The 26,085-nt window shown below is 34.4% G+C and overlaps 1 protein-coding gene across 9 annotated transcripts in view; it reads right to left on the reverse strand.

Annotated features, from left to right (window-relative positions):
- LRRC7 (leucine rich repeat containing 7) overlaps positions 1-26,085 on the reverse strand; it is a 571,260-nt gene that overhangs the window by 120,410 nt on the left and 424,765 nt on the right. For all 9 annotated transcript variants that reach the window (XR_010153504.1, XR_010153506.1, XR_010153505.1 and 6 more), the window contains exons 12-15: positions 8,869-8,998; positions 7,706-7,821; positions 4,261-4,330; positions 1,986-2,085 (exon numbers count right to left, since the gene is read on the reverse strand). Coding sequence is in view for 6 of the 9 variants with exons in the window: in XM_063800431.1 (XP_063656501.1) it covers positions 1,986-2,085; positions 4,261-4,330; positions 7,706-7,821; positions 8,869-8,998 (416 nt within the window). In the remaining 3 variants the exon portion in view is untranslated. The remainder of the gene's footprint in view (positions 1-1,985; positions 2,086-4,260; positions 4,331-7,705; positions 7,822-8,868; positions 8,999-26,085) is intronic.

Consider the following 26,085-nt stretch of genomic DNA (forward strand, 5'->3'; position numbering starts at 1 on the left):
AACTCAAATTCAGTATTCCTAAAATACTCAGGATTGGGAAATTTTCTAGTGTAGGAAATGGGGTCCCCATAGGACAATAATAATAATATAGAGAGTTAGACCAAGCATTTTAAAGCGTTATCTTTTTCAATCCTAACAACAACACAATGGTATTACTAATCTCATCCTTACTTTACTAATGAGTTTTAAGGGACTTGCTCAAAGTGTTAAGAGACTTCTCAGTGGCTAGTGCAGGATTCTGTTCCTGTCTAAATAGAATCCTTATTTGTAACTGCTAAACTCTATACAAATTTCTTTTATAAAAGTTACCACATAACATTGACTTTGCAATAAGGTATCTAAGATTGCAACCTTTTCCTTTTATTGTGGGGTCAATGAGGGGAGCTTGTTTTTATGGTAGAAAACGTGGAAAATTTAGTCTGTTTCAGTTAGTTTAAATATGTCAAATTAACAGGGAAATGGCTTATAAATCTTTTTTTTACATAAAATGTTGGCTAATGATAATATCTTCTTTGCAACATTATGGCAAAGATCACATGAAAATGCAATGAAAGTACTTAGTTAAGGCTAAATTCTTTTCCAAAGGAGGTCCTTTATCATATATGTCTTTCTCTGTTACAAGGGATTCTGAAAACTCATTTATTACACTCCTGCCTGGAAAACCAAAGGATGACTTAATTTAAGTTCGAGGAAACTTTTCAATTACCAACCTTTCTTTTCTCAAAGAAAAAACAAAAACAAAAGCAAACTCAGCTAGGCTAATTCCTTAACACTACACCTTACCTAACTGAATCTACCTTGGGACAAATTAGGGATTCAATCTGTGAGATCATATCTCAGAAATGACCAGTGAATATGAGATACTTTTCCTTTTTTCCCTATATTCTTTTGAAGTTAAATATTTTGATAATGTACAACTATTAAAATGAAAATATAAGTAAAGCTGCATGAATATAACATAATCCTTACTTAAGATGTTTCTTATAAAATATGTAAACATGGTGGCTTTTCCTTTATCAATTCAAAAGGTTAATTTTATTGACTTATAAAAATGCATATTAAAACAATCTTTTCTTTTCCTACTTCTGTAGACAAAATTTAAAGAAAAATATCCTAAAATATTCCAAAATGATTCACTTACATTTGGAGGTCAAAGACTAAAGCCATTTATTATAATTATCCCTGGAAATAAGAAATACATAAACAAATGGTTTCTTTTACAAGTTGGCCTCATTCACATGGATTGGGTAGATTTAATCCATGGCTGGATTAAAATAAGTTTACTCTTCCAAGAATTATTGTTACTCCATAACTATAGAAAATGTGCATATCAGCTTGTGTTGGCTTGGGCTAAGGAGCCTATGCTAAGTTTCAAATAGCAAAGGACAAAAAGCTCTTTTCACCTTTTTAAATGAATAATGTGATCATAGAAGAGAAGATTTAATTATTGAAAAAGGATTTAGGGATATTGGTTAGGGAAACTCAACTTGAAAAGAAAGAATGGTCTTATTTGCAAGTATCTATTTATGGTTGACTTAGACCATGAAATAATTTGAGTTCAGAGATCATTGGACTAGATGTTTAAATTGTGTTCATGCAATAAATGAACACAGCAACTAAACCAGTTCATTGAAACTTCCTTAGGATCTGACTGCTCTTAGCTCATTTCAATTAGCTGGTTACCAGATTTGCTTTACTAGTCATGTGTCTTGCAATCCATAAAGAGAAATAGTTGCTCCTAAAAATCAACATTATTTTTATGTAAGATATAAAGATGAAGAGTTTTGTTTTGGAAGCTTATCTAAAATAGAGTAGAAAATAAGACTTATGCTTAAAGTACATCCCCACATGATATTTGTGTGTCATGTAATTATCTTTATAAGCTTGTCCATGTGCCAGTACTCCTGGCCAGAGATCCGAATAAAATTAGTTATTTCTATCCATAATCATTATAAGTAGAGAAGAAATTTCTACTGACAATTTACCTTCATCACCACGAGGCTGCTGGGGAAACATGTAGTTAGTCAATACTCTTTGCTTTGTTTCTGGATGGGCTTCTGTTTGTAAAGGGATAAGGGCTTTGGACTAGAAGCAAAGAACATACAAATTAGATGAATACAATTGCAAATATATAACAGTCAATAGTCTGGTCTCACTCAGATAAATAAACATTGGGGGGGAAAAGTGAAAAAAGAAATAAAATAAGAAATTACAACATGAAATAATACTATTACTGAGGAATATTTTCATATTCTAAGATTTTCATAATAAAGTTTTCTTCTTCTTTAGTATATCCTTTTACAAAACTTATCAAAACCTATTCAACTGGGCAATGTCAGATTTAATCCTGAAGAGTTCAAAATGTGTTAAATTGTTTCAACTAAGTAAGCTTTTGGTATGGTTCTATATGCCTATTCATTTTCATGGATTATTGCCCTAGAAAGACAAATGGAATTTGCTATCAAATTTATGCTATGCAAGATCATCTATGAATTTAATTAGGTTAAAACAGCATTCACTTATTTATAAGAGATATTTTTATAGCCAAAGACAGGGTCCACTTTATAGATAAGCAACTGTACTTGTACCTGATATATCACAATATATTTACCTCTGTGCATATTTCATTCTGTTATTAATTTGATTTCAGAAATATTCATTCTGAAGGGATATTCTAGAACTCTGATAGTCCATGTCAGAAATATACTGGAAATGATATTATCTAATATACTAAAAATCTGCTTATTTAATGACATTAATAGGAGTGAAACACAAAGGGGATTTTTGATATCAGTTTGTCTCATGAAACTGAGTCATAACCACATTACATTACTGTTCTAAATAAAAGTTAAATGATGCAGTCACTGCTCTGTTCATTCTCCCACAAGAATAATAAATCATATTTTTTTCCCATAATGAAATACTATGGAATATACTATTACATTAGCATAGTTCACATTGATTCCAGAAATTATTTATGATGATATATTGATGCCTTGAAAAATCTACAGTTTATTGATAAGATTTGAATTTGAATTACTAATTTTTGACTCAGATGGAAGCAAATGCTGTAATTACTGTAGGAACACAAACAATATTCTTATATTTAGATTTTATAATTTGTAAAGGCTATTTTAAATTTTCCACAAGTGTCCAATGACTGTAAATATGAACAATTCACGTACCAGTAATGCTACTTTTATGCTCAGAAAATAATGATGAGCTAAATTCAAGATGAATTGTTTTCATTTAGCCATTCATATTTGAGGATAGGTGTTTCAAAATTTAAGGATCACAAGAAAAAAGAGGACTAATAAACTATATAAAAATTGTCTATCATTAGTTCTTCTGTAGGCAAATCAGTTATCTTCAATGGTTTCTTGTTATTTTCCAGTTAATAAAATTATTTACTAATGCAATATTACTGATTCAATTAAAATCTGTTTTCAAGAAGATAAAAATATCAAAACAATTTTACAGAAAATACTAATAGTTGCCAAAAAGTTACTGCAAATTCCTTTTTTTTTTCTGAGACAGAGTCTCGCTGTGTCACCCAGGCTGGAGTGATCTAGGCTCACTGCAACCTGTGCCCCCCGGGTTCAAGCGATTCTCCTGCCTCAGCCTCCTGAGTAGCTGGGATTACAGGCATGCTGCCGTGCTGGGCTAATTTGGTATTTTTAATAGAGACAGGGTTTCACCACATTGGTCAGGCTGGTCTTGAACTCCTGACCTCAAGTGATCTGTGTGCCTCGGCCTCCCAAAGTGTTGGGATTACAGCATGAGCCACCGCGCCCAGCCTGGTATTTCAAATGTCATTAATGAAGCTTTTGAATTAAGTTGATTATAATTAAAAGGATAAGAAGAAAGAGGAACATAGAGGATAATAATTCCCTGTTGTGGGGATTGTGGTAACAATTTCTTATTCTTTACCTTCAGAGATATAATTAAAGTACATCCTCTAAGGACCTACGTGTACCACCTAGAAGTTAAAAAGCTATAAAAATGATCATTTTGTGTATTAGATCTCAGAGAATTAAGTAGATGTTAAATAGAAGTATTTAAGGAGGGTGGGGCTTACAGTACTGTTTTGACTTCAGCAATGTTTGAATTGCTATCTTTACAAAATTCTCTCTTTCTGGGGATAAAAACAATCTACATTTTGTAGCTGCTGTCAAAGGTATCTATTGGGAATAAATTAGTAATTCAAACTTTCAATTATAGTTCATCTTAATAAATAAATCAGGCAATAAAACCTTTTACCTGATTGTCAGAAAGCCACAAAGCTGCAAGCTCTTTAAGTTTGGTAAATGAGAATGGTAAATTCTTCAATCTGCAAAAACACAAAAAGTCTAATAGCATGGGTAAAGATGGATAATAGTTCATTTCTAATAATTATTTAAAATACTCTAACTTGTCGGTTTCATTCTTTTCTCGAATCCCTTCTCCATTGAGCAGCCTGAACAATATTTAAATAAATGAAAATATCCTATTTACAACCCTTCAAATACTTCCCATTATATCTGAATAAAAATAAAAAATGTTTAACATGTATGGTTAGACCTTAAAAGGTCTGGCCCCTAAAAATCCCTCCAGAAGTTTATCTGCAACTCTTTTCCTGGCTCAGTCCCGTCAGGACAACTGGCTCTATCGGCCTGCTCTTTTTTCTGGAATACTCTCTCCCTTACTTCACTTTACTGAATCCCACGTATCTATTCACTCTTAGCTTAAATGCCGTCTTCTCAAAGAGGCTTTTCTTGACTCCTCATTTAAATTACTTCCCTCAATCTGGTTTCAAAGCACCTTGTATTTTCCTTCATGGAACATATTGCAGTTTTAAATTATACATTTATTTTTGTGATAATTTGCTTACTCTTTGCTATCCCTTGAAAACTAAACTGTAGGCTCCATGAGGGCAAAGGGCAATGCTTGTTTTACTACTAAAGGAAGGTACAGCTCCCAATATTATGTTGACCTTCAGCAAGTATGTTCTTTTGAACTTCATGCAATGTGTAGTAGATATTCAAAGGGGTAATCTTTAAAAAATTAGCACTTCTAAGATGTATAACTTGATATTAGCCTTGGTATTCAATCAAAATTATATATTTAGCTTTGGCTTCAGCCTTTGGAGGGCCAAAGTACTTCACACTATCTGATATCCTTCAAATTATGCATGATCAACACATTGTGATCACATGGGTTACCATCAAAGCTAGTTAGCAAAGTGAGTAGTACAAACAAGGCATGCCAATGAGACTTATTACTAACTTCTGGATATTCACTTTTGAATACAGATAAACATTTTATATATAATATAGAATGAAAATTTCCTTGTCTTTAATGTATTAGAATTCTGTCAGCCAATAGACAAATAAATTTATTTTGATAATGGAAGTGGGCAATCTTACAGTAATTAAAAATTAATTTTATAGTTAATTTTATGAGCAAAAGCAGTTAAACACTTCTTAAAATCTAATAAATATGAAAAGAGACTGAAAGGCAATAGAAATATTAAAACTGCATTATATAGATAACTTTAGAAAAAATATAATAACCTTTCTGAGCTAATAAATATTTATAAAATATAAACATGAATATAAAGAATAACTGATAAATTATATCGCAATTCTTTTTATATAATGTTACAGTAACATTTATAACTTTAAGCCAAATTACCCCTAAAAGTTATTCCTAACTAAAAGTTATTTCAATTCACTTAAGCCAGAAATTGTGAAGTAAGATCTTATTGGGAGAGTTTTTCACAACGTATGGGGTATATTAAAAGCAGAATGTCAATTCTGCTGCATTGAAATTACATGAGTGCAAAACTATCCAGAATCATGTAAACAACATCCATGATATCATCATCAATCCAGTCATAAATGTAGAATATGAAGAAACTGCTAGAAAAGGGCAAGGTACCCTTGATTTTCTTTCCTTTTCCAGTGACCTCTATTGCAAGTGAGCTCCTATTCGGTAACATAAATGTGCAGTACATTGACCACAGGAGCAATCTTGCAGCTGACAAGGCAGAGGAATCATTGTTCCTAACTATAATGTCAAACTTTAAAAATCTAGTATATTTTAAATACAAAATTATAATAATCATTACTTTTGGATGACATTTCTTATTTAATCTTTTCTCCAAACAGTTCCTTCTCTGGTGGTAATATTTAACTTTAGCCTAACTTTAGCTGAATATTGATTTTTACCTCTGCTTGATTTACTGATTGATTCATTAATTTAAAAATAGTAATTTGGCTCCATAGTATGTTCCAGCAACTGTACTAGGACATGACTTAAGCTTATATTTCTGTCCTGATGAAGTTATTTTAAAATTCTGATATTGTGAGCTCCTCTATGTATTATTCATAAATTTCACCCTAGCACCTGGCAGTGTGTCTGGCTCATTGTAGGTGAACTCAAGTCTGCTACAGTTGTTGAATAAGTATCTTCAAAGTATTAATAGAACTTCTAATTATGGATCATTGATAATATTTGCTAAGTATATTTTGCATATGATGAATGAATTATTTTCATTCATAATACCAAGAATTTCCTAATCTTATTTATAACAATATAATTAGAGATTTTAAAAAATGTCTTGCCAAAAGTCAGAAACAACTTTGAATGTATTTTCCTCATTTTCCAGGCTAGTAACACAGTCAGAAGAGGAAGCAAGGTTGGTTTGACATGACTTGCTCTTGATGCATAAAGCTTTGGTGCTTCCTTGTCACCTGATACTATAAATAACATTCCAAACTTTTTAATAAAATGTTTTATTCCCTTATGTGGGAATATTATTAACTAGTAAATGAAGTTTTGAAGTTAACATTTTTCCTTAAACTAAGAAACAAATGAGAATTCCAATGCTTATCCTGAAACTTCTAAAATCTGATTATTCTTATGATTCCATAAAAGCTAATCTTTGATCATTTCATTGCAAGTTCTCTCAGTTCCTTTTATTATCAGTTGCCTAGTTGAAACTTATTGAAAACACAGAGCTCATGCATTATATTCTGTGATTATTTTATTTTCTTAGCAGTTATCTCTAGTCAATATTTGTTTTTATCCTTTCCTATTTGAAGATAATTATCTTTTATAGAGGAGGTGGAAACAAAGATTAATTGAGGTTTGCACTTTTTCTTTTTACCCATCTATCAATATAATGCCGTTATTGGAAGTAAAGGACCTATCCTTTCCTCATTCATCCTGCTCTAAACATGACTAAACAGCCATTTCGTTGTCAGTATTCTTATGAGCACTTTGATGGAATTGAAAATATACACATTGCCCAGTTAATTTGATGGAGACCAAAATACAGATGTGAAAACACAAATGTGTGCATACATACATACATAGATATGCACATTTTTATTAATATATTTTATATATTTTTATTATAGTTTTCCATGTCTTCATATTATTATGCTTTCTGCATATGGGAAGGCTTTTGTATATAAATTTGTGTGATTCATATTTATATAATTTTAATACATTACATATGCTTTTGATATAATCAAATAACAAAATTCAGAAATACTTGGTTTAAAAAATAATTTACCTTCTGCTATTTTAAGGAAAGTATCAGTATTTGCATTCCATATATGTCGAAACGCAGAAAATGTTATCAAAACTATAGGCAAAAAAACTATAATTTGCTTTCAGCAAATAACTAATATGTGATTGTGAAATGTTGCAAAAATACCTGTTGTCACTCAAATTTAGGACTCTTAGTTTCTGCATCTGTCCAATCTCTTCAGGAAGAAATTCTAATTTGTTGGAGCGTAGAGACATGACTGTTACATTCTTACAACTTCCAATCTGTAGGTAACAAAAGAAAATAGGTAAAAAAATCAGACCACAATACTATTTTTATATTAATTTTTCTAATTTTTAAAACAATTTAGTAGATTTTCTTATTTTTAACTTTTAACATGTGCATTGTTTTGTTTTTATAATGTAGCTCTTTAAAATATATGTATATTATATATATTATTTTAGATATTAAGGGAATTTATACCAAATTTTCTTTTACATATTAAAAATGAAGAATTTTCTTTATAATTTTATGCTTAAAATACTTGCTAACATTATTGTTTTCATATATCATATAATTTTGTCTGTCGAAGTGAGTACTAATATATCTTTGTTTATAACAGAAGATCATACACACTCAAAAATACAATATTGTTGACATTTCCTAGGCAAAGTTAGTTTTGCTTCACATTAAAGTGTTTTTTGTCATTTTTAATAATATGTTTTGGCTCTAAAATTATTATATATTGTTTATTGTTGCATCATTATAAGAGTGTTTAGTAGAAAATGCTCAATTGAAAATGTACTTCACATACAGCAAACTTGAGCACCAAGTAAATTAAAAAAATATACTTTATACTTTTTTGATATTAGTAAGTAAAATCCCACTTAGATGTAAAAATTAACAGAATCTCTTGGTGGATCCAGAAGTTAAAATAATATTATAATGCAACATGATACCTTAAAAAGCATATGTACATTTAAAAAGTTTGCTACACAAATATAAATGTAATTACTCCAAAATATTATTTATAACAATTCTGAAAACCAAAAGATATAAATTAACTGACTTTAAATGATATTTCCTAGCATTAACTAACTTTTATTTTCTTACTTTTATTTGCATGCGAGATTTAAGTCAAATGCAATTTCTGGGTCAAATACAAGAACTTGTCATTTAAAATAGAATAATTAGCAAATATATATGTAGATAATTCCTATATATATTCACAGCTCAACTCATGAATCTACATTGCTATTCTACCTGTTAAGATTTTACTCTAAAACAGATTAATTAAAAGTTAATAAATAGAAAACAAGTTTATTTCTCACTTCTCTGGGTAATTCTGGAAGGAAATTCTCATCAACTGCTAATGTCCGAAGACTATGAAGGTAGCCAATAGTAGAAGGTAGTGACTCCAGTTCATTACAGCTACAGTCAAATTCTTCTAATAAAGATAAACTGAAAAGTTAAATACATTAGTTAGACATTTTAAAAGTTTAGATAGCAAAATGTTTTGAAAAAGCCACATATCCAAAATTCACCAAAACAAAAGTTATTCATGTGGTGACAACATAATATTATATAATTTACCGGTTCAAATGATTTAATACTATCAAATAAATGATTTAACTTGGTAAAATAAATATAGTTTACTTTTTCCCTTTCTAAATTTACCTGTTATTTAACAGCCATTGAAAACGACAAAATAATTTTTCATTTGTTTACAACTTAGGTGTTCTTTGTAGCCAGATGTTCAGAATGTGTATCCTTGGAATGAGTGACTATAACTGTCATGGGGTAAGGAGAAGGGTGGAGAGGGCAGGTCCAGGGGATGATTGAGTTGGGAGAAACAATAAAAACAAAACATTGATAAAATGTTAGGTATTTTACTAAGCATTTTAGAGATTAAAGAAAAAAAAACCACCAATTCTCTTCCTCATAAAAACTATTTAAGATATGTAATATTTTAAAGCCCATTTTACAGATGATAAAATTGAGGCTTAAAGGGGCTAACTTCTTCAAGGCCACACAAAATAACAACTCTGGGAATTAAATGCAGACAGTAGAGAGTCACTGTATTATCCTGCCTCTTAGCAGGTGCTACGGACAGGGCTCATTTCAGCTTGCAGATGTGTTTTGTTTGATTTATATGGCGGTATTTTAGAAAGTGTTAAATTATTTAAGTATTTAAAATTTTACATAATGATCCAGAGTTTTGATGCCTCTTGAAACAGAGAAAGCTCTGTCAATACAGGGTCTGTATTCTTCCATGACAAGTAATGGAAATGGATTAATAGCTGCTGCCTTCAAATGGGCATAATTCTTCAGTTTGCCTCCAGTTTGTCACAATCCCTACCAGTCCATACTTAGCTGGCTTTACTTCAGATCTACAGAAAGGAATTGTATAGATGTACATTGAAGTTATCACAAGGCAACAAGATACTTCAATGCCTGGTTTGAGATAGCTGGGAAAAAAGGGCCTGGCACAGAGTAAGCACCAGATACACTGCAGTTGGCGTTGGTATTGTTGAAATTATTATTAAACTGTTCTTACTATTCCTATTATATTGCTATTATTATAATAGGAAGGAACCCCCAGGGGTGAAGATTCTACCAGTGTAAAGGGAAAAATGAATTTGAGTTAGGTGGAGTAAGGTTGTAGAATTAGAATCCTTTTTTTTTTCTTTTGTTGAGATGTAGTCTTGCTCTGTCATCCAGGCTGGAGTGCGGTGGCACAAACTCAGCTCACTGCAACCCCCACTTCCTGGGTTCAAGTGATGCTCCTGTCTCAGCCTCCCAAGTAGCTGGGATATAGGCTCCTGCCACCATGCCCAGCTAATTTTTGTATTTTTAGTAGAGATGGGGTTTTGCCATGTTGGCCAGGCTGGTCTCAAACTCCTGACCTCAAGTAATCTACCTTCCTCAGCATCCCAAAGTGCTGGGATTACAGGCGTGAGCCACTGTGCCTGGTCAGCATCCTTTTTTATGTTAAAACTAGTTAGCTTGAATGCAATTTGCTTCCATTATTTATTTAACAATTGAACACAGAAATTAAGCATATGGGTTGAAGTCAGAATGGATTTGTGTCCCAGCTTTGTAACTTACTAACTGTATTATCTTGGGTATCAATAAATTAAATACAGACCACCACAGCTCAAAAAACAAAGCAGATTTTATTTATCTGATATGCAAGGGAATACATCAGGGAAGAAATTCACTGAGTAGCACTCTGAGGGGAAAAATCAGTGACTGAGGGGCTGGTGATAGTGGGTCATGATGATTATACTCACTAAGGGTTGAAAATTTGCATTATAGAGAGGGTGGGATGAGTGCACAAGTCTGTGTGCAGCTATGCAAATCAAGTACCACTGTCCATGGGTCATGAAAAAATCTAATGCAACTAGGATCAGTCTGACTCTGACCAAGGTCATTCAAACTTCATTACCTTAACAGATTCAGCTGATTAGAATGAGTTGCGGTGAAACACAGCACTCAATTTTGAGTAACAGCTCTTAGGAAAGTATTGCTTAAGTAAAAATTTTTCCTTTTATATTGACAAATCATAGAAATTCTCTCTAAGCTGAAGATTCTTTATATTTACAATGAGGATACTAATAATGCCTGCCTCATGCAGTTGCTCTAAAATGAAATGTTATTAAGAACTTAGCACAGTACCTGTCATAAAATACATGTTCAGTACATTTTCCCTCTTATTATCAGTAAACCGGTTAAATTTGTTTCACCATCCTTTGAGGCCCCTCGTTTGCAGGGATGGTTATGTTGCTGGGATGCCAAGTGTACATAACTGTGTTACTCTGTGTATGTGTGTTTGTGGGGGCAGGAATCCATATATGTGAGGGATCTAGTAACAGAGTTTGTTTCTCAAAAAAAAAAAAAGAAAGAAAAAAAAAAAAGAAAGTCTAGCACTGGGTCTTACATATATAATGCACTCAATAAATTTTTTAGAATTGCATAAAAGAGGTCTCTATCAATAGTTTGGGGTCGTGTACTCAGCAAGGAGTCATAAATACTAGGAATTTTTTAAAATAAAAATTACAGATTTATGTTCAGGGGCAGAAGTTAAAGAAGGTATTTAATGAAAATAATATAATTAAGGTTTCTCTCTCTTTTCTTTTTTTTTAATAAAAACATGTATTGAAGTTAGTCTTGGTCTTGGTAAGGTGGTTGTCACCTTGCACAATTCCAACGTGTGAACATTTCAGTTGTCATGTTTCATTCAACAACACCAGTCTCCCAACAAACTGGCTCAAATTTCAGTTACCTTGGTATTCAGATGAGTAACTGCATCTCAGTTTCTTCAGTCCACATATTACAATGTGAATAACAGATGTACATTGTGATCAGTGACCGGTCACGTCACTTCCTTCAAAGTCTGTCAATGATTGGTCATTGCCCTTCTGTTATTTGGCTCACACACAGACAGCAAAACATGTGTTGCCTTCCTGTCTCTCAGCAGTAGACAGATACTATAGACCAAATAATTTAACCATTAAAGCACTACAACTATTGGATAATGCTCTTGGTCACCCTAATTCTCTTGGAGATTGAAATTAAAATGTGAAAATTTGCTTTATATCACCAAGGAAAACGTCATTAATCCAGCCTATAGACCAAGGAGTTATTTCAACTTTTAAAGTGTATTATCTTAAACAGACTTTTGAATAGGCTATTCATGCTACAACTGGTGATCATGCAGTTTCTTTACCTGTGTTCTAGATGAAATATGACATGAAACATACAATTTAAAACATTCAAGCATCATGGCAGAAAGTAACAATAAGTAATATGCATAGAGCATAGAATAAACTTTTAGCACTGTGATGGTTAATACTGAATGTGAACTTGATTGGATTGAGGGATACAAAGTATTAATTCTGGGTGTGTCTGTGTAGGTGTTGCCAAAAGAGATTAACATTTGAGTCAGTGGGCTGGAGAAGGCAGATCCACCCTTAATCTGGTGGGAACAATCTAATCAGCTTCCAGTGAATGTAAAGCAGGCAGAAAAATGTGAAAAGGCGAGATGGGCCTAGCCTCCCAGCCTACATCTTTCTCCTGTGCTGGATGCTTCCTGCCCTCAAACATTGGACTCCAGGTTCTTCAGTTTTGGGACTAGGAGTGGCTTCCTTGCTCCTCAGCTTGCTGACAGCCTATTGTGGGACCTTGTCATCGTGTAAGTTAATACTTAATAAGCTCATATATATATATATATATATATCTCTCTCTGATTAGTTCTATTCCCCTAAGAGAACCCTGACTAATACAAGCACATTGTACAAATAAATTTGAATCTAATGTAAATGAAATCATAGAAGAAATAGTTGCCCATGGGAATGCTGACACTGTTACTACTAGAAAGACTCTAGATAAGCTTCCAGAGGACCCAGTGAAGGCAAACTTATATACATAAATGAGGAAAGTGTGATGAAAAGAATGAAGATGTCCCAGAGGAAGTTGCTGGCAATAAACCTCACATTAAAGGAACTTTCAGAGATATCTCATGACACTGAAAGCACAAAAGATAAAATTTTGGAATTGGATCTAAACTTAAAAGGAACATGACAGTTCATTAATGCAAAGAAAAGATGTTCACACTGTTTAACAACATATCATGAAAAGAAGGCAAGCATTGTTCAAACTAACCCTGATATGTTTTTTAAATTAAAATAAGCCTTAATTCTCAGTGTTTCTAATGTTTAATATTACATTATATAAAAATAACTATTAGTTTTACTATTTTTTTCATTTTTCCTATGCATTTGTAACCTATATTAACAGTATTTAATGCTTGGACAAAAGGTTTTAAAGACCTTTTCTAAGAACAATCATAATGTTTCCCATTGATTATTAAGACTGTTTTGCACAGTTTCAGATTGCAAGGTCATTTTTACGATCCCTGTGAAATATTGTGATTTATAATAAGAAATACATATTTGACCTTCATCCAGTTCTTGGCAAAGAATTCCTAAAACCCTTGGAATTGCCAAAGTGATAAGCGTCTTTCTGAATGCTAATGAAATGACTTATGGCTAAGGGCTCTGGGATAGCCTCAGAATGGGGGCTGGTTGCCAAGAGAACCACCTTGTGATTAGAGGGCTGGAAGTTTCAGTCTCACCCCCTGACCTCTGGGGAGGGGAGAGAGGCTGAAGGTTGAGTTGATCAGCAATGGGCAATGATGTGATCCATCAGGCCAATATAATGAAGACTCCACAAAAACCCAAAAGGTCAAGGCTTGGAGAGCTTCCATGTTGCTAAACACACAGAAATGCTGGGCAGGTGGCACACCCAGCAAGGACATGGAAGCTCTTCATCCCTTCTCACACACCTTTCCTTTTGTACCTGTTCATGTGGCTGCTCATTTGTATCCCTTGTAATATTCTTTATAATAAACTGGTTAATGTGTTTTCCTGATTTTTGTGAGCCATTCTAGCAAGTGATTAAACCTCAGGAGGGAGTGATAGGAAGCCCCAATTTATAGGTGGTCAGCCAGAAGTACAGGAGGCCTGGACTTGTGATTGGCATCTGAAAAGGGGGGATAGTTTTGTGGGACTGAGCCCTGAACCTGTGGGATCTGATTCTAACTTCAGGTAGATGTGTCGAAATTGAGTTAAACTGTAGGGCACCCAGCTGGTATCCACAGAGAACTGCAGAGTTGCTTGGTGTGGGAAATCCCATACACATCAGCAATCAAAACTAGTCTGTGTTGAGTGTTGATAATTCAGTAGGAAAAACACATATTGGTGATTTCTTTCTTGTTTTTTTTTTTTTTTTTTTTCTTTTTTTGAGACTGAGTCTTGCTCTGTCGCCCAGGCTGGAGTGCAGTGTTGCGATCTTGGCTCACTGCAGCCTCTGCCTCCCGGGTTCAAGCGATTCTCCTTCCTCAGCCTCCCAAGTAGCTGGGAATACAGGCGCCCACAATTGTTTGGTGATTTCTATACAGTCCCACACTACTCTGCAGAGCAAGGACTTCCTGTATTAAAAAAACATTTTGACTGCACCATGGGCAATAAGGAATTAATAATTTAGAGCCTGAAAGTATTTTACATCTTTGGGTTGCAACAAAGATCTTCCAGATGCAAAACACATATTCCTCAATGATCTCTAAAATTCCAAAGATTCAAACTCATAACCTACAATTCCAGCTCACCTTATTGGTGGCTATTTTGTTAAAAATCATTTAAGATGTTTTAATACAAAATCCGGTATTAAAGCAGTTATCATATTTAATCAGATTGCCACTGACATTTGTAATGAAGTAAAAAAAAAGACCAAAGGTTACCTTTATTTTTTCAGATGCTTTATTTTTATAATTGTGGAAAGTAAAAATAAGTTGCAAAGAATGTGTGAAGTACTTTAAAGTAGTGTTTCCTAAACTTCAGTGTGCATGCCAGTCACAAGGAGAACTTAATAAAATGCAGATTATGATTCAGTGGTTTGGGGAGAGGCCCAGGTCCTGCATTTATAACCAGCTCCTAGATGATGAGATGCTGCCAGTGCAGGGGCCACACAATAAGTTGCAAGGATTTAAATAAAACCTTTCCAAATCTATCAAGAGTATCATTTAAACACATAAAACAGACATATCAATAAATGCTAAACTACGTATAAATATTACAATAGTTGTGTTTAGGTCATGTATGCTTCAGAATGAACGATGCTACTGGGAGTAATAATGTTTGAAATCAGCAGTATTGACTTCAGTTTCTAAAAATATTCTGTACAGTTTTCTCTACTTTAGTTTCATGTTCATGAGTTGCTCTTGGATAGGAAAATATTACTGTATCATTAACCCTCAATTACCTAGCTAATAGGGAAGAAAGATTGTAAATATACTACATAGATAATTTATAATTTCACTTTAACATGATTGGTGACCATCAGATATAATTAATCTATGATCAATGTAGATGATAATAAATATAAAAATAATTGGCTTTGGGCTTTACCTTCTTAATTCACTTTTAATTCTTAACAGAAGTAATATAATTCAGTGGAAAATATTCAGACAGGCATGGGCTCCAATTCTAGTGTAGATACTTAATAGCTGAGTGACCTTTATCTACTATTAACCCCTGTTTTCTCACCTATAAAATTGGTTGATAACATCTAACGTATAGAGTTTCAATGAAGATTAAATATATGCAAAACTCCTGAATGCTAAATGGAATAGATATCACATCCCATTAAAGTGGTCTGTTACGAGGTAGAGTACCCGGAAAAAAAAAAAAACGAATCTTGAACCATCTATTTCTGAAACATGTAAAAGTTGTCCTGTGATATTCCCTTGTTAAGATCAGTTGTTTCATAAAATAAAACTGCCTTCTATTCCACAAAATGTAAAATTGTTTAGTAATATGTGGGGGAGGTAAATTTCAGATGACTCTGAAGAACTGTTATTGTATTAACAAAGATTTAGTAGAGAAGTAGAGAGGAATATAGGAGAGAGAGACAGGCAGGGTGGTAGAGGCAGGGAGGAAGGGCAGGAGGAAGAGGGAGAGAGACAGAGAGAGAGAGCCGGGGGGAGAGAGAGAGAGAGAGAGATTTGTTTGGCAAAGGTGAGCTGCTTAACTATTCACTGTCTAAAAATGCCAGTATAACCGAAAGTATACACCCAACTGCAGCCAGGCAGCTGGGATTGGAGTCTAGACCCTAATAATTACCAGTTACTTAATTACTGTGTACCTCAGTTTCATCACTGAGCAAAAGTGGGTGACAGCAGTACTTAACCACGTGTCATAAGGCCTAAACACACATAAAGGAATTAGTACATGTAAAACACTTAGAATGGGCACATAGCAAATATTAAGTAACTTTTGCTACTATACTCATTTTCAGAGATTCTACAATCAATTTCATTTAATTTAGGCTAGGAATCAAGTTTTAGGTTCCATTCTTAATTTTCTTTTTAACATTACATAAGTTGCTTGGGCTGCTTCTAAATAATGGTAGGAAATTTGGAAACTTTAGTCAGGCTAATTCTTTTCTATACTGTTTTCCAAATAAAACACACCCCATTTTAGTACCAAATCTCACGGCCTATGCTGAATTCAGTGAAAGTATGATGAAAACGCATTCATTAGAAACATAATCACCTAGATTTTACCTCTGAAATGTTGAGTGATTTTAAGCAGCTATCATTACCATAGAGATAATAAACTTTTCATTTGAACCCAATTTTCCCATCTATCTAAAACAACTAGAAAACTTTGCTTTCCTTTTCACTATTTAGAAAGTTGATTAGACTGCTTGAAAATAAAATTTGCAAAAAAAATTACATTAGATTATTGGAGAAAAATATCATCCAAATGTGAAATATTGTTTAAAGTATTTTTTAGTGAACAGATCTGCAACCGATGAGTAGAGAATAGCTTCATTCATTAGCAAAGACTATTTTTTTTTTAAAAGATACTATATGTTCCAAGTTGAGAGACTGAAAGATTTCTTAACTAATGAAAAATATGGAAACATTTCATGCATGCAGGAGTAAGTACTGCAATTAATATTTGCCCACAGGACATAAACAGTCACAATTCTGAAATGCTGGGGAAGGAAGTGGAGGAGGAAGTAGGCAGTGAAGGAGAATGACTCTTAAATGGATATCATTAGTGGTTTTGTGCTTTAACTGAAATCTTATACAATCATCAATGAAATTCCATTTGATCATTTCTTTGTACTTTTCTCAATAACTCTCTGTGTGCCGATGTGAAGATGCCTTTATTACTCTGGCAAATGCATTATTTTTTTTCTTTTCTTTTTTAAATTGCTCTAAGTTCTTTGACTTGAAAACCAACTGCTATGATTCAAAACAGTTTATTCTTCAGGACTCTGTCACAAAGCATGGAAACAATTTCAAACACCTCATCTCCTAAGAGTAGATGTTGTAAGTTTAAAAGATATATGTTATGGACTGAATGTTTCCCTCCAAAATTCATATGTTGAAGTGTTAATCCCCAATGTGATGGTATTTGGAGATGGGGCCTTAGGGAGGTAATTTAGAGTTGGATAAAATCACAAGGGTGGGGCCCTCATGATGGGATTAATGCCTTTACAAGAAGAGAAACCAGGGCTTGTTCTTCCCTCCGACAACCAACCCATGCAAAGAGGAGGTCATGTAAACTCACAGCAACATGGTGGTCGCCTACAAGCCAAGAGAAGAGGGCTCAGAATAAAACCTACCTTGCCGGTGCCTTGGAGTTGGACTCCCCAGCTTCCACAACTGTGAGAAGTAAACATCTATTGTTTATGCCACCCCATCCATGATATTTTGTTATGTTAGCCCGAGCAGACTAAGACATTGTACTATTACTACATTTGCAAATACTTATATTTTTCTTTTTTAGAACCAGATATTTCATTGATGTTATATCACCAAACCTCATATAGATGAACATAAGCAATGATCAGTAAATAAATGTCTTTTTGGATTTTATTATTAATAAAATAATGACTGTAATAATTTATTGAAGGCTATCTAGTTCTAAGTGCCACAACAATTTCTGACAATTATTATTATTTCCATTTTACAGATGAGAAAAATGTGGCTCTGAGACATGAAATGACTTGCCCATGGTCAGTTAGTGAATGGGTGGAGGAGCCAGGATCAAAACCAAAGTCTAGTTCCAAGGCTTGCAAACAATCCTCTGGGCCATACTGTCTTGGCACAATGAAGGAAATGAGAAATGTTCAAGACATGATCCAGCCCTCAAGGAGCCTATATTCTAGTTGAGAAGACATGGCAAAATAAGCAAAAAGTTAAATGATGATACAAAAGATAAACATGAGACTGATATTACATCTGGAAAAAGAAATGATAAGTTAGCAGTGTTTCTTTAACTTGTATACAGAGTCCTCCAAAATTATTTGTCCATGAAGCTTGCTTTTATGTCATAGCTATTAATGACCTTTGGCAAGTCACTTCACATCTCAAAGCCACATGTATTACCCTTCAGGATTCTGATGCCCATAGAGAAGGGATTTATCTAGCTTTGCATAGACACTTAGATTTTTTGATTCCTAGTCCAGCAGTCTTTCTGTTTGACCACACTCTATGAAGGAATAGCTTTTAAAAACAACCATTCATATTTCTAAGTTTTCATTGCTTTTACCCAAGACTACAAAGCTAAGAACATAAGGCTCAGTCTGTGGTATCTCCTTCGCAGCTAGACTTATGGGACCCACTGAATGACCAAATATGAAGTTATTTACAAAATAACATATTTACAACTATCACATATATAAAGACGCATCACATATAGTTCAGTTAACAGCTTGGCATTGAAGTCTGGTGACTTCTCTCTGCCTCTGTTTCTGTATCTGTTGATAAGGACATAATACATATCAAATAATGCTAATGAGGCCTTTAAGTAAATAAGATAATACCTGTAAAGAAAGCACCAAACATGAGGTCTGGAACACTGTGAGTACAAAAAAAGGCGCTCATTATTATTTGATATTCAACTCTTAGAGCTGCTAAAACTCCCAGGCACATAGTAAGGTTCAGCAACAACAAAATAACTAATTTTACAAGTCATTTGGCACAAATGTCATGGAATCCATTTTAACTGTGAAAAATGAATTCTTCTAGGAGTTTTTAATATAGGTCTGAAATACTGAAATATTCCATGTGCAGAATAAGAATATTTTTGGTCACTGCGTCTGGTCTTTACATTTCTAGGCTTTCATTGCCCCAAGTTACAGATAGAATGTTTCATTAAAAACATAAATCATTTAGCCATTTATGAAACTTTTATTTTTGACAAAACTTTTTAATACTTTTAAGATAATTATCCATTAAAACTAAAATGAGAATAAAACGAAGTATGTGAATAACCTAGCATCCATATTCACTTGCATAATTTCTCTATTTCTTATTTTTTATTTCTCTATTTCTTATTTTGTATTTTAACTCTGAATGAAGGCATTCAGTAGGAAAGTAGGCGCACGACAGTTCTAAATATGAAGCCATACTCATTACAAACATCATTAATGTTTGATATTCTCATCCTCTTACTAAAGAACACTGATTTCGATTTCTATATAGTTGTTCTGATTACTATACAACAACTATAATGGAATCAAAAACAAAAGTAGGTTAGGATCTAATGTTGATAATTTTCAGAAATTATACAATTCTGGAGCTGGGAAACAAAAATGATCTTAATTGAGGTGAGGTATATACATTATGAGACAGAATAAAATAATGAGATGACATAAAATAAAAATTATAGGTTGTGAAAAGTATCATGAAAGAAACAGTCGGAACAGGGACAGGAAATTTGCTGGTGATCATATTGATGGAAAGTCATTTAGGGAAGGCCTCACTGTGGAAGATATATTTAAATCTAAATCTATAGCCTTGTTATTCACAATGTTTCCCGTGAATCTGCAGCATTTTTAATATCACCTAGGAGCTTGTGACAAGGGCAGAACCCAGGCCCTTCAGGTCCCAGACCTACTGGATCAGAACCGGCCTTTTAAACAAAATTCCCAGATAATTTGAATGCTCACTGATGTTTAAGAGTATGGACCTAGAGGATGTGAAGTAGTCAGCCTTATGAAGAGTGGGGAAAGAATATTTCAGGTAGAGGTAACAACAAATAAGAAAGCCCTGAGACAGGGAAAAGCCCAGCTTATTGGAGGCACAGGAGAAGGGCCAGTGTGGCTGAAGCCTAGTGAACAAGAAGAGTGGTACAATTACTGAATGGCAGATGTGATTACAGTCATGCGTCACTTAATGACTGGGATGAATTCTGATAAATATATCATTAGGTAATTTCATCACTGTGTGACCATTATAGATGTATGTACACAAACCTAGATGGTGTAATCTATTACACACCTACGTTATATGATATAGCCTATTGTTTTTAGGCTACAAAACTATACAACATGTGATTTACTGAATACTGTAAGCAATTGTAACACAATGGCATCTATTTGTGTATCTAAACATAGAAAAGGTACAGTAAAAATACAGTATTATAATCTTATGGGAGCACAGTTGTATATGTGGTCAACTATTGGCATGACCGTATTATCACTATCATCAGGCCTGTATAGGCTGTTTATACATTTTATAATAAAATTTCTGAACTTTGTAGCATGAATTTTTTGTTATATTCTGGCAATGTTTCCCCAGTAATTAGTAGGAAAGCCCTACAGCAAAGATCCCTAGACATTTGTGTCTTCGAAGGCAAGTAGGGTGGGAATTGAAAGTACTCCCCTACTCTGAAGCCATTATTGAAGAACGAGTCCAGAACTAGAGTGGGTGGCAGCAGTAGCTTTCTGGGCTCCCAGTGCCTACAGTGAGGAAGAGCACAGTGTGCCAATAAGTCTGGAAGTGGAACAGGAACTTTACAGAAGAAGACCTGGGCCTATGGTCCCACACTTTTAGATACTCTATTTCTCAAGTAGTTACATCCCTACTTCAGATGATTTCAAAAAAAAATTTCTGGAAGATGTACATCCCAAATTTCTTCTGCTTTTTCTCCTATAAATCACAGTTCCACATCTCTCATGCTGGTTGCCCTCTTGTCAATTCACATAGATGATGTTCAGAACTGACAGAATCAGAAGTATCAGAGAACACCTGAACTATTAGTACCTATTAATTTTGAGTGGATACTTCCATCTACCCAGCTAATGCTTCAGTGGTTTTCTGGACAGTTCCATTATTATATTGGCTATATTGATGATGGCCAATTGAAGCACTGATTTCTCCCTACTTCCCTAAGAATCTCTATTAAAGTTCTATCGGGTCTTTCAACAAAGCACCCACTCTGTCCAGCTCTTTTGAAATACTGCTTCTGTCACCAAACATAAGCATTTTTTTCTGGCTTTGTGGCATCTGAAAATTTAATGAGAATGAGCAGCTTTCAATAAGAATCTTCCCTATTCTGCCTTCTCAGTGTTCAGAGATGCTCTAATTTTCAGTCACTCACCCTGCTTTTCTGGAATAAGCCTTTTGTCCAAGCAAGTGAAAGCTGCTGACAGCCAACTGATGTTTCCAAATCTGTTCCTTTTGAATACAGTAGTATAAAAGCTTATACCAGGTCACTATTTAAACAGCTCAGTTTTCTCAACATTTACAATTCAACTACCAGGAAGATTTCAAAGGACATGACTAAATTCTGGTGGTAACATAAAAACTAAGACTGACTGTAGTTTAGGCTGTGTGTACAGAGCCAGGCTGCAAGCCCCACTTGGCTGCTGGGGAGGAGACAGAGTTAGAGCTTCAAGTTGCCTGTTCCTGAGGCAAAGTCTGGCATGAGTTACTGCTGGTGAAGGTCAGAGGCAGGAACTCACTCTGGGATGTGACGGGAGCTCAAGGCACACATGTACCCAGTGGTGGTCATGGGCTGATACCAGACTCCAGAAAAAGCTGGGAGGTCCTCACCTGGGATGTCAAGAGGCCAAAATTCTGGCCAAAAATTACCAGCAAAGCTAGTTCTCAAGATGACCAAAGTCAGGGTTCTACTTCCTACTGAAAAAGCTACCTTTCCTTGTCTATTTTTATGCTACTGATGCTTTTTAATTTGTCTTCAAAGAGCCAGGGTAGTTTTATAAGAAATATGAACATAAGAGGCAAATACCAATCATGACGTTAAGTAGGGATAAAAGAAGTTGAATTCAGTTTCCTCTGAGTATTGACCCAAAGAAGAAAGACTAGTGCCTATCTTAGTGCCTGCTTTTAAAAAGCATCGGGCTGATAAAGATAATTACTTTTGTGTACCCCTAAACTTAAGTTCTCTCTGCTCTATACTGGAGAAAATGCAAGTAACTGTACAGAGAAACACACTGTATAGTGAGGGCATTAAAATAAAAAAAAATGGCTGAGACTTTTACTACTCTTCAAAGTCTGAACATCTGAGTTTGAATTTTAGCAAGTTGTTCCACTCTATAAAAGTGAAGCTTTCTAGATGAGGGGCTATATGCTGACTTGGCGGGTGATGAGGGAGTGATGGGGAGAAGGACTGGGGGAGAGGTAACAGACATTTTCGCTGTCTTCATTGCAGTGGTGATAGTTTCAAGGCTTCTTAGCTATGTCAAAGCTTATCAAATTGTAGACTTTAAATATGTGCAGTTTTTTGTATGTCAATTATACTTAATAAAGCTATTAAAAAAATAAGGCTTTCCCATCTTGAGAATACCAAATTTGTTACATTAAGAATTTATATAGTGGCAATAATCAATAGCTTACCAACCAAAAAGAGTCCAGGACCAGATGGATTCACAGCCGAATTCTACCAGAGGTACAAGGAGGAACTGGTACCATTCCTTCTGAAACTATTCCAATCAATAGAAAAAGAGGGAATTCTCCCTAACTCATTTTATGAGGCCAGCAGCATCCTGATACCAAAGCCGGGCAGAGATACAACCAAAAAAGAGAATTTTAGACCAATATCCTTGATGAACATTGGTGCAAAAATCCTCAATAAAATACTGGCAAACTGAATCCAGCAGCACATCAAAAAGCTTATCCACCATGATCAAGTGGGCTTCATCCCTGGGATGCAAGGCTGGTTCAATATACGCAAATCAATAAATGTAATCCAGCATATAAACAGACCCAAAGACAAAAACCACATGATTATCTCAATAGATGCAGAAAAGGCCTTTGACAAAATTCAACAACCTTCATGCTAAAAACTCTCAATAAATTAGGTATTGATGGGACGTATCTCAAAATAATAAGAGCTATCTATGACAAATCCACAGCCAATATCATACTGAATGGACAAAAACTGGAAGCATTCCCTTTGAAAACTGGCACAAGACAGGGATGCCCTCTCTCACCACTCCTATTCAACATAGTGTTGGAAGTTCTAGCCAGGGCAATTAGGCAGGAGAAGGAAATAAAGGGTATTCAATTAGGAAAAGAGGAAGTCAAATTGTCCCGGTTTGCAGATGACATGATTGTATATCTAGAAAACCCCATTGTCTCAGCCCAAAATCTCCTTCAGCTGATAAGCAACTTCAGCAAAGTCTCAGGATACAAAATCAATGTACAAAAATCACAAGCATTCTTATACACCAACAACAGACAAACAGAGAGCCAAATCATGAGTGAACTCCCATTCACAATTGCTTCAAAGAATAAAATACCTAGGAATCCAACTCACAAGGGATGTGAAGGACCTCTTCAAGGAGAACTACAAACCACTGCTCAAGGAAATAAAAGAGGATACAAACAAATGGAAGAACATTCCATGCTCATGGGTAGGAAGAATCAATATCATGAAAATGGCCATATTGCCCAAGGTAATTTACAGATTCAATGCCATCCCCATCAAGCTACCAATGCCTTTCTTCACAGAACTGGAAAAAACTACTTTCAAGTTCATATGGAACCAAAAAAGAGCCCGCATTGCCAAGTCAATCCTAAGCCAAAAGAACAAAGCTGGAGGCATCACACTACCTGACTTCAAACTATACTACAAGGCTACAGTAACCAAAACAGCATGGTAGTGGTACCAAAACAGAGATATAGATCAACGGAACAGAACAGAGCCCTCAGAAATAACGTCACATGTCTACAACTATCTGATCTTTGACAAACCTGAGAAAAACAAGCAATGGGGAAAGGATTCCCTATTTAATAAATGGTGCTGGGAAAACTGGCTAGCCATATGTAGAAAGCTGAAACTGGATCCCTTCCTTACACCTTATACAAAAATTAATTCAAGATGGATTAAAGACTTAAATGTTAGACCTAAAACCATAAAAACCCTAGAAGAAAACCTAGGCATTACCATTCAGGACATAGGCATGGGCAAGGACTTCATGTCTAAAACACCAAAAGCAATGGCAACAAAAGACAAAATTGACAAATGGGATCTAATTAAAGAGCTTCTGCACAGCAAAAGAAACTACCATCAGAGTGAACAGGCAACCTACAAAATGGGAGAAAATTTTCGCAACCTACTCATCTGACAAAGGACTAATATCCAGAATCTACAATGAACTCCAACGAATTTACTAGAAAAAAACAAACAACCCCATCAAAAAGTGGGCGAAGGACATGAACAGACACTTCTCAAAAGAAGACCTTTATGCAGCCAAAAAACACATGAAAAAATGCTCACCATCACTGGCCATCAGAGAAATGCAAATCAAAACCACAATGAGATACCATCTCACACCAGTTAGAATGGCAATCATTAAAAAGTCAGGAAACAACAGGTGCTGGAGAGGATGTGGAGAAATAGGAACACTTTTACACTGTTGGTGGGACTGTAAACTAGTTCAACCATTGTGGAAGTCAGTGTGGTGATTCCTCAGGGATCTAGAACTAGAAATACCATTTGACCCAGCCATCCCATTACTGGGTATATACCCAAAGGACTATAAATCATGCTGCTATAAAGACACATGCACACTTATGTTTATTGCGGCATTATTCACAACAGCAAAGACTTGGAACCAACCCAAATGTCCAACAATGATAGACTGGATTAAGAAAATGTGGCACATATACACCATGGAATACTATGCAGCCATAAAAAATGATGAGTTCACGTCCTTTGTAGGGACATGGATGAAACTGGAAATCATCATTCTCAGTAAACTATCGCAAGAACAAAAAACCAAACACCGCATATTCTCACTCATAGGTGGGACTTGAACAATGAGAACACATGGACACGGGAAGGGGAACATCACACTCTGGGGACTATTGTGGGGTGGGGGGAGGCGGGAGGGATAGCATTGGGAGATATACCTAATGCTAGATGACGAGTTAGTGGGTGCAGCGCACCAGCATGGCACATGTATACATATGTAACTAACCTGCACATTGTGCACATGTACCCTAAAACTTAAAGTATAATAATAATAAATTAAAAAAAAAAGAATTTATATGATTCTTCACACTAGGATGTAGGGCAAGATCTCAATAAAATGCCCTTACATAATTTCAGAATGAAGACAGCCTCTACTGATTTCTCACTTTACACGGATTGTAAACAAAAGCACTTCAATGAAACATTGATAATATATATAGTTCTTAAAGAATTGTAAACCAAATGTTAATGACAATATTAGAAATAAATTGTTATCAAATAAATGGAGTATATTTTATCTTTAAAAGGCAATGTTAGACTTTCATCTTGAAGTTTTAAAAAATGCTAGCTAAAGCAGATGCTTTTCTCCTTAGCTTCTAAAAATACATTAAGATTCTATAAATATTAAATGTTACTAATAGTGTAATGGTAACATACACATATTGCAGAGCCTTATAAAAATTGGTTTAATTTTGCAAGAAACAGTGAAGTGAATTCAGAGCTGCTACTCAGTCAAAAACATCAAACTAATAATATCTGAAAAATATCAGCAAGAGTATAATTGAAGGTCTGGGTAATCATTTTCCTTGTGAAAGATTCATGGGTAAACATTTCTCATGATATTATAAAGTTGGATATCAAATGCAATGTTTAGATATAAAATTAAGATATACACAAATATATATAAATAAAATATGGTTTAAAATAAGCTGACAGATGAACAGGATTATTGGTATCTTTAGTAGA

The sequence above is a fragment of the Pan troglodytes genome, chromosome 1 (genome assembly GCF_028858775.2).
Source record: "Pan troglodytes isolate AG18354 chromosome 1, NHGRI_mPanTro3-v2.0_pri, whole genome shotgun sequence".
Taxonomy (NCBI): domain Eukaryota; kingdom Metazoa; phylum Chordata; class Mammalia; order Primates; family Hominidae; genus Pan; species Pan troglodytes.